This window comes from Macrosteles quadrilineatus, unplaced genomic scaffold (assembly GCF_028750875.1).
Source record: "Macrosteles quadrilineatus isolate MER2022 unplaced genomic scaffold, UCM_ALF_1.0 Scaffold_7__1_contigs__length_78375512, whole genome shotgun sequence".
NCBI lineage: Eukaryota > Metazoa > Arthropoda > Insecta > Hemiptera > Cicadellidae > Macrosteles > Macrosteles quadrilineatus.
The window spans coordinates 74,760,987-74,774,939 of NW_026542600.1; the positions used below are offsets into that span (position 1 = coordinate 74,760,987).

The following is a 13,953-nucleotide window of genomic DNA, read 5'->3' on the forward strand; positions in this document are numbered from 1 at the left end:
AGTGGTGGTTTACATAATGGTGTTGTTATCACATATGCATAGTGGAGTCAGTATTCTAGTCTTCCACTACATTGAAACACTTTACTTTGATTACTGTTGTGTTCAGAATGTTAAGAGGCAGAACTGATGTAAGTGGTGATGGTGATGACATTCCCATGTTGTCAACATGCAAGTGGTTGTACACAAGTACATCAACTAATCGTGAGTTCATCCATTGACTATACATAGAATAGACTTGCCATGTAATGTAAAAATTTGAAGCAAAAAAACCTGGTGCAATCTGTTGAGATGATCTACTGACTGTTGATGAGTCTAATGACAATATTCTGTGTTAAGTGATAAATCAATCAGCTGTTTGCTATACTGATATTTGTTATTAATATTTAACCCATTACACTAGTCTGGTGAGATGGTCCTGAAATTCATCTACTTACTTGGCTTCAATTTTTTTATATCACATGGGAAGTCTATTCTGTGTATAGTCAATGGTTTATCCCATCAATAAAAAAGGACAAGATCCAGACGAATATCAAATCCTTTTTTTAACTTAAAGATCTCCATGAATTATTTCAAAAGTACCTTAGAATGCAACTCCTGATATACAGTTATTTATTTTAGCATAACTTTGTAGTAAGCCCATAGTAATTTCGATGCACGCACAGTTTAAGAAATCTAAATCAAAAGGTTTGCCATACATTTAGAAAAATGTGTAAAATACTTAAAATGATTAAGTAATACAGTAATATCCTTTACTAATGGACCAATGGACCGAACATTTAGCTTAAGTTTTGGTCTCCTATGCTTTCCTCTCACACTCTGTATGTAAATTCCAGCTGTATTACATATTGTAACTCCAAGGACATATGTGATAACTAGGCTAAGTCGTACGCAAAACTATACTTAAGCCTTACCGAGCATTGGATGTACATATAAGCAACTCAATCTGAAGGTCACAAGTGTACGACGCATACGTCAAAACATATGTATTTTAAATATGTTTCTTGGCCGTCTTTAGTGAAGTAAATCTAGTAAGATAAGTAAATATTCAGTGCTTCCCAAAGTGTTGTGTTGTGTTATGTTGTGTTGTGTTGTTTATTGAAAATGACGTTTAGATTGAATGATCTGAATCAATATTTTTATTGTATTATGATTAGATAAGTCTGTTTGTTGTCTTTTGGTAATAATAATAAAGACGTCATATTTTTCTTATCATGATTTTGTTAATTCATTAATCTTTTTAAAAGTTTAGCTGCTTATTAAAAATAAACGTTTTCCCTAATAAAAATTTACAAGCCTTAGACGTATATATAGAGTGAGTTTTAAATGAGTTCCCCCCCTAATTTTTTCTACATTTCTTAAGATATCAACTCCGGACCACGTCAGATCATTGTAGAGTAGTAAGTACTTCATTTTGACTAGGTATAAATTTTTAGCCGCCATCTTGGATACAAAGTTTTTTTTCCAAATGTAAAGGTAGAGTTTTGACCAATCGTTTCAAACTAGATTTTGACGCTAAATACAATGCTGCAATCCTTTTTAAAAAATCTCGATCCATTAGTTATGAGGACTTTTTATAACTTTATTTTAGCCCATTTTAACATTGTGCAATTTACAAATTAAGACCATAATCTCAAAATAGTGCTAGATAAAGATAAGTATACACTACCTATTTTCACTTGGTTATGAGGGATGTATTTTTTTCGGCCGCCATCTTGGATCCACTAGTTGAGGACCGCGAAGGCTGTCAACAAATGGCTTCTACAAGCTTCGATTCTCTCCACAGTGTCTGGAGGAGTCAGAGGACGACCAGAGCTCTCCCCTACACACAAACATCCAGTTGTCTTGAATTTCCTCACCCAATAAGCTATGCAGTTCTGACGAGGAGCCTCCTTTCTAAATCTAGTCAGAAAATCCCGCTGAACACTAACTATGGCATTAGCAAACTCTAAAATGCAAAATGCTCTTTCTTGTTTTGTAGTAGCCATTTGTTTACAGGCTTTGTGGTACTCAATTAAGCAACCGAGATAAAAGAAAACCTTGTCAAAACAAACTTATAAACTCGCCCTTTCCATTTTTGTGACAATCGACTGTTCAAAATCATGGAAACAGACCTACCAACGGTTTAGTTTAGCAACATTATTTTTTTATAGTTTCAGATGGGTTAGCTTCTGGATTAACCCTAGAGCTGGCAATAGTGTAACGCTGTACTGGCATGGGGATATTATTGATTATGTAATATCATTTTTAAACCATCATAAAAATTAGAAATAGCAACATAACTATGGATTGTTATATATCATTTTGTTCAGAATAAGACAAAGAACAATAATATAGGTGATTTACATGGTTACCACCAAAAAAAAATTTTTGTAGTTTTTCCAAATTGTGGGTATTATTAATTTTTTTATAAAATGTTTTTATATTCCGTCGTATAGCTAAGTGCATGTAAGACTTAGCATCATAAGGTAAATAGTAAAGTTGTGGTAAATTTTGTGCTGATTCCAAAAATATATAGTTTATATAGCTTATTTTGTGTATTTTGTTTGATAGCCCTATTACTATGTCGATCGTACCCCCGCGCTAGTACCAAATAATCACCCAACCCAGGTCATATACAAAACCGTACACCTTATATAATATATAATTCCAGGGTATTCTGGTTTGTATTATTTTACTTATTTATTACAACAGTAGCCCAAAAAAGTTAACAAAACGAACAAAAAATAAAAAAAATTACTTATAGGCCTATCGTAACACCGGCATTGGCGCCGTATATCCGGCGTCGCCATTTCGGCCGCGGCCGTCCGCGCCGTATATCCGGCGTTTGCCAGCGCTAGGGTTAAGATAATGCAAATATAAAAGGTTTAATTTACCTGTTGCGTCAAGTTTTTTATTGTAAATATTTTAATGTTTCGTATGTGTTTCGTGTTATGAGTCCTAAATGTGCTGACAACTCCATCCACGGATGAGAAGGCCGTATTTTAACGTTCATAGACAACCTGAAGATGTATTCGCTTAGCAGTACAAAACTATGTGAGTCGGTGGCTCAGTTGATAGCGTCGCGGACTTCGGGCCCAAGGCAGCGATGTAGTGGGTTCGGATCCTGGTCACTGCCACTAAAATTTATCAGTACAGTTCACCTTTGTACTGTACCAGTTCACTCCTTGCTTTGCTGTAAACGATCCACGCACGGGCGCTTAGTCTATGTGGACGGGCAAATGCAAGGTTAAAAGAGGCCGCCAACCTCTTTTTTTGAAAAAAAAGTCAACAAATGGCTACTACAAGTTTTGATTCTCTCCACAGTGTCTGATAGAGTCTGAGGACAACCGCTCTCCCCTACAAAAAAAAAAAAAAAAAAAACTGGCCGTAGTTATTTCATAACTTAAGGATTAATTGACGCAAAAGGTAAATTAAACCTTTTATATTTACTTTTTTAATAATCCTATAAGTTTCCTTATTATTTTACAAAACTTGTTGTTGAGCATTAAAAAATAGGTGTTGTCTTGAGGAACGAGACAGAACTATGTTCTTTTATAATATTTATTTACAAAAATGGCATAACTTACATAAGATCATAAATAAAAACAATATTCTTGTAGATTTCAAGAGTGTTTGAAGGTATAAAAATAATTGCAAAGCTACTATAGTAATATACAAGACGTATAAAACTGTTTTAACAGATATCTTTTTGAATAATTTACTCAAACTAAAAATCCTCCACTTACTTGGTACTTATTGGTACTTTAAATTTGAAAAAAGTTCACATTTTAGTAAAACAAAGTTCGTAAATAATATATAAATTAAAACAAATAATAACAAAGAAATAAAGATACCACTTGTCCTTTTATATATATATATAATGTTTAAATTAATGTACCAATAAAATTACACACTTCATGAGTGACACATTAAACAACAAAATGCATTTATAAAATAATACAAAGTCAACTGATTGAGTATAAAAATACAACCAAAAAGAAAACACAAGGAAATGTTTGTTTTCAACCAAACTGTCTCAATTTAGTATGGATATGGTAAAGAAAAAATAAAATATATTTTTAATTCCTTACTAATAACACAAGTATAGTTTTCAAAACAATAATTATCTGTAGAACATGTTCCATTACAAATCAAATAACACTTTAAACAGACATTATGTTAATATTTGATGCTAAACCTAGCATATACACAAATATATTGTGGTTACTTTTCACTTCATGATCCAACATGAAAATGTACTCAGGCCCGCTTTTAGAAACGGGCAGACTGGTGGTCGAGGGGTGCCTGGCGGGCGCCGTCCAACTACCGCCCGCCCCAGCTAGGAAAAAGGCTGCTTTTGAGTTCGCCCAGGCTCCACTGACCCTTAACGCGGCCCTGAATTTACTCATACAAAATTTATAAATAAACTTTGAGAAAATACAAACAGCAAAAGCATTGACAAAGATCAATTGTCTAGAATTCAATAACTTAATCAAACGGTTGAGCATTGTTTCTCAAATATCATAGAACACTGATTGAAAATCCAAGTTATCAAACCACTTCAAATTTAAAAACATAATTAAATGATGATATAAGTAGTTAATAACAAATTGTATCAAGGGTTAAAATGTGTCAGCTCAAGTACTCTGTTATATATTTTATCAGTCCACATTTATTACAGTTTTCAGTATCTCAATAGAAAATAAGAAATTGTCAAAATCCCATGAAGATTATTATAAAGTTCAGCAAAGATAAGTGGAAATGTCTCAAACCGATGAAACAGAAACTAACTTAGAAAACGGTAACTTTATGGGTAAAAAGAAGAAAAATTATTCTGTTTAAACAGGACAGGACATTAGGAACATGACAGCTCTACACAGGTGTTTTTAAAACACAAAAAACAAAGCTTATGTTTAAAACATAGACAAGTGGGGAAGCTGAGGAACATGTTGTTTGTTTGTTAAGCTCCATAGTACCTTCAAAGCCCCCACACCTCTCAGGCAGAAGGGCCAACAGCATTTCTCATCTGATGCTTTCAGTCTTTACAAGATCAGGAATACCGATGTTGTGGATTTTCAGTTGGTGCAGACCTGCAATAGCTGATTGGAAGCCACCGTTATAATCTAGAGTAACCTCATTATAGATGTAGTCTTCTCTGCGATCTTTGTAAAAGTCGTTCTCATCAGGTCCACTAACCAAAGCTCCGTACAAAATCTGGGGATTTGGCTTGGAGCTGCTGAAATCTGCCCATCCACACGGTTCAGGATAGTCAGGACATGAACTGGAAAACACAAATGGGATCTGAGATCATACAGTGTATTATCTAACAGATTATTGTAGATATTATCCTATGTTTTCACGATATTTCGGGATCTGGAATTTGACCTTGTCCTCTGGTGGGATTCTGATAGATGATGCAAACCCACCATCACAAAAAATAAACTTCAAACAAAGAATAGCCTACAGTATATGAAACCATTGAATTTTGGATAATGAAGAAGACTCCCATGTACATAGACCAGCTGTGGTCTATTAAATATTCAAATAGAGCGAATGAGCCACAAATAGAACTTATAAACTTACTTATTTACTTATGTTGTGGTCAAAACTACGGGTCGTTTGTTGAAGAGTGAATTTAAAAAAAGGTCATGCGGTAGTTACAAAATAGTAGATGTTCAACTGAATGTACAACCAGTCAAAAAAGGTTTCTCTTATGGTATCGGAACATTGCACACAATTTCTTAGAACCCACAATTAACATACCTGTTAACAATATTTCTGGACACTTTTTTAACGATCAAAATAATCACGGTTTAAGAATCAAAATAATCATATTTACAGATAGGCTAGTAGAACTTATTTCCTAATTGGTTGTTAGTGTCGATGTGTAAGCTTTTAGCAAGTCATCTTGACTCGATTTAAGTCAGTGGTACATTTTCAACTTAAAATAAGGCACTGGTTCTGGTTTATATTTCCAAATTAACTTGCTTGCTTCAGGTAGAGAACCGAGTTGACTAAACAAATCCCCAATAAACCACCAAATCAACTCTTGCTGGATGGTTTGCCAACTTATATTTGTAACCAACTGTAGCAAGACTGAGTTCAATGAGCGACTCAAACCCAACTCTTCAAACCCATCATGGCTCAGGTAACTAGAGCTGAAAAAGTAGATGAGTGATGCATTACTAACTGCATTACCTTGCGGCATGGTGTGGAAACTTGGGGTAATTGTGTCCATATCCAACGACAAAACTGCGTCCGAAGCTCCCTAACATGTAGTCAATCTGTTGTTTCGCAAACTGTCGATATGTGTCGGAGTTAATACCTTGATCTGCCAGCTAGAGATCAGAGTATTTATTTTAAAATAGCAAACATAATTATTATCTTAAATTTATAGTTAGTATTTTTTTTACCCTTTTATTTCAGTGAGTACATCACAATAATTTTGTAAAAAGATTTATCTGTGACCGTAAATGATCTTTATTTCCCCATGACCGTATGTTCGTGACTTTGCCAATTGTAGTATTTAAACTAATATTTTCAAAATTTAATACTTTTCAAATCAACCATAAATTTGGCCTGAGACCTGTGGGCCAAGAGACCCGAGTCTGGTTTGGATATGAGAGTTAGCCATGGGTAGTATCCAAAACTGGTGCTAGACATTTGATTACAAAGTAAATAATGTTACTTTCTAAACAGACATTACCTGAAGGCAAAGGAATGCGACATTTGCTGCATGGCACAGCGTTCCTGTCTTCTCAATATAAACAAGACCCTTTGGTGTTCGCTTTTGGTTGAATACAGTAAAGTTGCAGAAGGTTTTGGCTGCCTCTACATATTCAGGCATCTTAGTAAGCTGGGCCAACAGTACCTACAAAAATAAAAGTTGACAATTTTACTAAAGGGGACTGTATTTCAATTGCATGTAAAATTACATAAAACATTTCTAAATATATGACATTATTTGCGAGTAAAAGTCATATTTTTTTCCAAAAGGTTTTTAAAAGGACAGGGTAGAGCGTAGTTAATTGCTTCTATCAAATTCACACTCTAGTTTGAAGAGATGAAGGAAGAGTGGCCATGGTTTATACTCATCCAATGTCCCAGGACATAAAAGAACATATGATTTTCAAGAATCACCATTCCCAGATGCTAAACTAGCTGCACAGCTATATTTGAGCACAAAGATAAAAAATACATCAGAAAATGCTTACTACTACAGTATGTCAACTGAACATCTGATGAATATTAAACTCCTGTGTTGTTACCTAAAACCAAGACCACTCTTTCTTCTCTGTGACCTACAGTGTGGATTAAAAATGTACAGTATACAACATTCCACACACTCCATATAGACTATGGTGTAATGACTAGGATGGATTGACTTTGAGGTTTTATTCAAGTGAAACATGTAGTTTATTAGTAGTCTCACTTTCCTTTTATCCATTGGCTCTTTGCTCTTGTGATGTTTTCGTAATGCTAAACCCTACTCTGATCCATTGGAGTGATATGCGTGGGCGCAGAAGGAGGTTCAAAGGAACTTTTTGTGAAATCATATGCCCGGCTCGGTAATCAATGAAGAATTACATTGATGGTGTTTAGCCTTGTGTGCCATGTTGCCACAATTCTGTAACTAAAACTCGTATTCAAGCCTACTTAACCATAGAATTAAGATTACCTAAAAGATGTGTTGACTTTTTCATAATGTGCAGTCCTAGATCTGCATAAAAAGGTAAAAAATTGAACATGGAAATTGTGCTCCATTTGAGCCAATATGGCTAAAATTCTGAATTAATAATGATTTAATTTTGCATTCCAAAAAATCCACTGCCTTTAATTTTCCTATAATCCTCAACATATTATTGTATTTTTATTTTTATTCGCAAAACAAACAAAAAATCTTATATTATGAAAACACATTTTTAAATATAAGTATTACCTGAACTCCAGCAACTTTTTTGTTGTAGTAAAATTCATTAGGGCGCTCTTTCAGCCTGTATTGCATATAATGGTGCTCTGCTTCGTCCACATAAAATGAGTTGTTGGTTGCTTTGTATAACCAAAGAGAAGCCCATGTCAGTTCATCTCCGTAATCGGTAGATCTGCAAATATAACACTTTTAAATTCTGTGATACTGTACATTTAATATTTACATTATCATAAACCTGCCTGAGAGCAAACCTCACTGTCACACTCTTCCGAGAAATAATCATGAATTAATAACAATTTTTTCAACAAATTTTCAAAAGGTGATTTTTTATGATGTAGGTTTAAAAGTACGTGATTTATCCACTTTGAATTTTAAATAGTTCACTAAACATTGCTATAAACAGTTTATTTATTAAACTTGAAATATTATAATTGTGATAGCAAAAATATTATTGCAGTAGGCCTATTATGTGGAGTCCATACTTTGGGAATAAAAAATAGAAATTCTAATGATTAGCGATATTCGTTAGTTTTTTTGGCTAACTCCTACCATATTCGTTAATAGTTTTTAAAAAGTACTGAAAATAACTTCTACTCAGTTAGATTCTAGCTAACGAATAGATATTATACTCGTTAGTAATGATTACTATATATAGATATATTACTATATTATTAGATATATATAGATATATTCCTCGTTAGTATAATGATGATAAGAAAGATATTTTCTATGACACATAGATCAGCTGATGACTAGTATCCCATATTAGGAAATCATATTAGGTGCAAAAATAGTGAATGTGCCAAGCTGGAAACAGTAAATACTGTACAGGATGTAATATCTTACATCAAACAACGAATGAAAATGGAATGAGGCTTGTCAGCTTTGCAAGCTCGAAAAACCTTGAAATCATGTCAACTACTTTCCCAAGGAAAAAACATTCACAAGGTCACATGAGTTTCCCCAAACGGACAAGTGAAAAACCAAATTGACCATGTGTTGACCGAGGACAGACATAAAAGCTGCGTCATCATGGATATCAAAAGTAAGAGGATAGCTGAATGTGGGACAACCATTAATTGGTGATAATAAAATTACGACAAAGACTATGCTGAGAGAGAATAGAAAAACATGATTTAAAGCCTAGATCAGAACAAAATTAAAGTTCGATTTAAGAAACTTGTAAACTCAAATGTCAGAAAGGAGTTTACTCTCAAACTCACAAACCGGTTTCAAGTATTAGATCAAGGAAAGGAGAAAATAGACCACTCAATAGGGGACAAATGGAAAATAATTCAAGAATCAAAGAAGTAGTTGGCTTCCAAAAGAATAGAAAAAGCCAAAAAACTTGGTTCAATGAAGTACAGTTTTCTGTTTTTGAACAAAGAAATATACACAATTTTGTCTGCAATAATTGGAACATTGTATTGCAAACTGGGTAAGGCCAGGGACACACTTACTGGCGGTTCGCCGGAGCAAGTTGAGATACACATGAAGGCATGGGGAAGGCGACACTTCTCCGATTCGGCAAAACCGCCGGTCCGGCGGGAAAATGCTCTACTTCGCCTGACCGCCGGATCGGCGGTTTCGCCGGCCCAGGGGGAAGCGGGGCATTGTGCTTTATAGAGATGAACACACATAACCGGCGAAACAGCCGGAACTGCGACTGCCCCCACTCCTCAGTTGTGGTTCAACCCTCAAGGGTAGTGGTTGTTTTTGATTTTAGCACAGTGTCCAAGTGGTGTATTCAGTTTTGTTTTGCTTTTTAATTTAGTTTTTATTTTTAGTCGGTTTAGTTTTCTATATCATTATGGTTGATGTTGATATGGATTTACTTATTAGTTTGAGTTTGGTTCATGCGAAACCAGAACTTTGGGATAGATCTTTGGAAATTTAAGGGACAGCTCGAGACAAATTTGTGCTGCATCTCTTGTAGATAAATACGGTGTCTCATGTACATGTCTTGTCCTTGTATTTGCACTCTAATAGCTAATAGATAATTCACATTCTAATAGATAATAGCTCATAAAATGAGGGGACATACATTCAAAAATAATTTTGACAAAATGGTACAAATCTCATTTCCATAAAAATTTTGGTTGTATCAAAGTTGTATCAAGTAAAGTTGTATTAAATAAAAACCCATAAAATAACAAAGCAATCGTATTTTTGGAGAAATTAATATGTTATGGTCCTTATAATTCTAAAAAAATAGTACAACACCCCATTGCTGTAACAATTACGGCTCAAAAGTTATCGCAACTTTTGTGATTTTTAACTATAAAATATCATATTTTCTCTTACCCATGATAAAGGTTGTTGACAAGCTTATGGGAGAAAGTATGTGTCAGAATGCTGATACCGTTTATTTGACTAACTAACTAATAACTTCTAACAGTTACTTTTTCCAGGACTAACTAATAACTTCTAACTAGTTAGAATTTTTGACTAACTATTGTGGAGTCGCTACCTACTACGAACTATGATGGACTATTACCATATGTAATGTGAAAAACAATCCTGGACTCGTACTTAGCGTTAGGTAAAAAATTATTATGTTGTGCTTTGATTACTTCCTTATCTTGCCCACTTCCACTTCTTAAGGTTGCAAACCTGTTTCCTGATTCACCTCAAATTAATTTAAAATATATAGCAGTGAAGTTGAGAGTTGCATCACAATTTCTCTAATTTTTTTAGGATTTACTTACTCATAAAACTCTGTCGCCCCCTTGATGGCATCATTGTAAAGGCCACGGTAGGTTGTAGCAAAGTCGTAAAGTTGCTTAGAATGGTTCAAAAGCAGCTCTGCGTACTTGGGATCCTCCTTTTGAAATACTATCGCAGTTGCTGTCAGGGCTGCGGATGTTTCTCCAGCCAGATCACTGCCTAAAACACAAGACTTGTAAAAGTTATGAATATTTTTATAATCAATAATCCTCAAATAATCTTTGAAAATATATAGTCTCCAGTTGTATGATTTTCTAAGTTCGAACAAGTATATTCTAACCTACAAAACTTATTAACTAAAATAAAACAGTATTATTCTTTCAAAAACAGTTTTGCTTAAAGCTACACTTTCTTTTCAAACAAGTCCCAGGTTTGGCATGTTATGTGGCTAGAACTAATTCTATATCCTTCAAAGTCCTTTAAATCCTCTCTCTCTCTCTGGGATTGGCTAGCAAAATGTAAGGATGTGTTATTTCTTCCCTGTAGGTTAAAGTGATAATTTTGAGGTTAAGAAGCTCCTTAATATTACAATACATATTATTAGTATTTATTATTACTATTCAATTTTTCCTACCATTATTAACAAATTAAAGGTCTACTGATAAATACACCTCTAAATAAAACTTGTAAAGATGGATGGTCCAAATTAAGACCTATGATTAGTCAAAAACTGTTTTTTTTTTTAACTTATAAATAATAAGAGTAGGAACATTTGTAAACATGATGTTTACCATTTATAAGAAACTATATTATTTGGATTGAATGTTTGAATGGTAGATTTTAAATGTAGCCTATTTCTGTACTTTGTTTTAATACACCACTACGCACTATTTTGAAAATATACAGCAAACTTTAACACTCCACTTTTTTTAAGCACCACTCTTAAGAACTTGGGCTTTTAACTGGTGATTTATTCATTTTAAAACATCCATATAGCGAAGGTTTAAATATGTTATAAGATGACTAACCAGGTTTGTCTTTAGTGATCTTGAAGGCGGGGCGAGACGTATTCAGTTGTTCTGGTCGTCCCCAGTACTGATGGTCCAGAGCAAAGTCACCCACCTGACCATACAACTCATACGGACTGACGTGGCACTTGATGAAGTAGTCGGCAGCCCAGCGTAAAGCCTCTAGGGCATGCTCCCATTCACCTGCAATGTTACATAAAGTAATAGTGCCAATACAAGCTAAAAAAAATCTTTCATACAAATTTTGATGATTAGTTTAAATTTTGGTTCAACTAGAGCAGTATTATAAAATAATTAAATAACTTACTTCATCAATCCATAAATTGCTGTGGAGTACGCGTTTCAACCATCAGGTCATCCTCAGCTCCACTGTCACTAGGTTGAATTTGCTTCTATGTTGCTTTGTAGCAACAGCGTCGATATATGAAATAAATAGTCCAAACACATTTTACATTTATCACACATACACGACACGTACGAAACATTACAGTGGAGCTGAGGATGACCTGATGGTTGAAACGCGTACTCCACAGCAATTTATGGATTGATGACGTAAGTTATTTAATTATTTGATAACTCAATCAGTTGTGCTACAATATCAACATTATAGAGCAGTATTCCTCAGATTGCAGGTCCCGGTACTACTAGGTTGCAGGAAAATATTGGAATATTTGGGATTGGCCCCAACTTTGACCTGAAACAGGTAGTTTTTCACAAGTCAGCGGCCAGGCTGGTACCAGAACACCTTGCAGTGAATAGGGCACTATATTTTGTACAATTTAATAATTTGTAGCATGTTTACAAAGGGTGTTATTGTTTTTGCTATTATTCAAACTTTCCGCTTATCTGACATTGCCAAGCTGGTTAAGGTTGAACAATTGGCACTTGGAACTCTCAGCTACACAGCAAAATTTACCATACCTAAATACAGTATTTTTATAGATATTTACACTGCAAAACAAGGTTTTATTCATAAAGTTCATTCTATGACTTTTTAGAAAAGTTTTTAATTTTTTTAATATTTTATTTTGTCTATTCAAACTTTTTCCTAGCTTTATTGGTTCTATGTACTGTAATGCAGTATGATAATAAATGTGGAACTATTGACTATTTTTTTGTGTTTTTCATCTTAATCTTATACAGCCCATGAGCATTGGATGTAAATTCTAAAACTTTCACTTTTTGGGCGATATATTTCAAAAATACTTAAGATTTGGTGAAAACTTAAAAAAACAATTCAAGAGTTAGAGATCTTACTGTTAACTGTTTACTGCTTACAACTATAACTATACCTGCTTCCACGTAGGCATCTTTGTATGATAGACAGCCCCAGGCTAGCAAAGTGGTTGTGCTGGCCATTGTGAACCCGAACTTGACAAAGTCCCCGGCTAAAACAAACACAAACATCGTTGTAATGCTAACTTCTATATGTGGATGTCAATGGCCAGAATTTACATGCAAGCTGTTTTATTCACAATAAAACTAATAGTCCGGCAGCCAAATGAGGATTTTGTCCCTAGCCAGTATTTGTTATATTAAGTCATTTTTATTGTTAATTTGAGGTATTTAGGGCATGAAGACCATACAACCACCGGGTACTTTTTTGGCACCCTTGGGCAACATCTTGGAAAATGGTGGAAAACGTAATTTACAGTGTAAGCTTTTACTTAAAACTATCTTATATGAAAATACCATGCTGTCTACATCAGTGCAAACGCTTCTAAAATACTCACAGTGAAATTCCATGCAGGAAAATATCATATTTTAAATATATATTGTGTGTTTTAAGGCCAGTATTTCTTTTTAAAGTTAATAATTTAGAAAAAAAGTATGTTCTACCCCCATTTTTTCCAACTTAATGCTAAAATCTCTGAAAAAAGGACATAATACATGTTACAAAAGCTGTATATATTGAAATTTTGCATCCAATGCACCTATAGGGATATTTGTTGGATCAAGGATAACGTCACAACAAAGCGTAAAAAATTACTTTTATTATTTTTTCTATAATAAAGAGGAATATCTAATAAATGAAAATACTTTATATAATTCTTCCTGAGAATATTCTGTAGTTCCTTTCTACTGTTTTTGGTATCAAAATGCTCGATAAGCCAACGGCTTTCATTTACGCCAATTATAATTCAAATCTTATGATGTTTAAGCTAGTTATGGACCCCCCAAAAATAGTAATTTTAATTATTTAAAAAAATAAGTCCCATCAAAGCCCTATATCTTTTAGTGATTATTATGTTATGTTTTATGTATTGATATGAAAACAGTCGGTAACGTACTGGCTTTCATGGAACAAATTGATTATTGGATTTCAAAGAGTTTGAGGTAGGTATCATC

General features: G+C 34.0%; 1 protein-coding gene across 1 annotated transcript in view; it reads right to left on the reverse strand.

The window, feature by feature from the left end:
- Positions 1–3,526: 3,526 nt before the first annotated feature.
- LOC128997785 (endoglucanase E-4-like) overlaps positions 3,527–13,953 on the reverse strand; it is a 40,590-nt gene continuing 30,163 nt past the window's right edge. The window contains exons 3-9 of the mRNA XM_054423473.1: positions 12,897–12,992; positions 11,605–11,787; positions 10,618–10,795; positions 7,919–8,081; positions 6,686–6,850; positions 6,178–6,317; positions 3,527–5,260 (exon numbers count right to left, since the gene is read on the reverse strand). Of these exons, the coding sequence (XP_054279448.1) occupies positions 5,002–5,260; positions 6,178–6,317; positions 6,686–6,850; positions 7,919–8,081; positions 10,618–10,795; positions 11,605–11,787; positions 12,897–12,992 (1,184 nt within the window). The 3' untranslated portion in view covers positions 3,527–5,001. The remainder of the gene's footprint in view (positions 5,261–6,177; positions 6,318–6,685; positions 6,851–7,918; positions 8,082–10,617; positions 10,796–11,604; positions 11,788–12,896; positions 12,993–13,953) is intronic.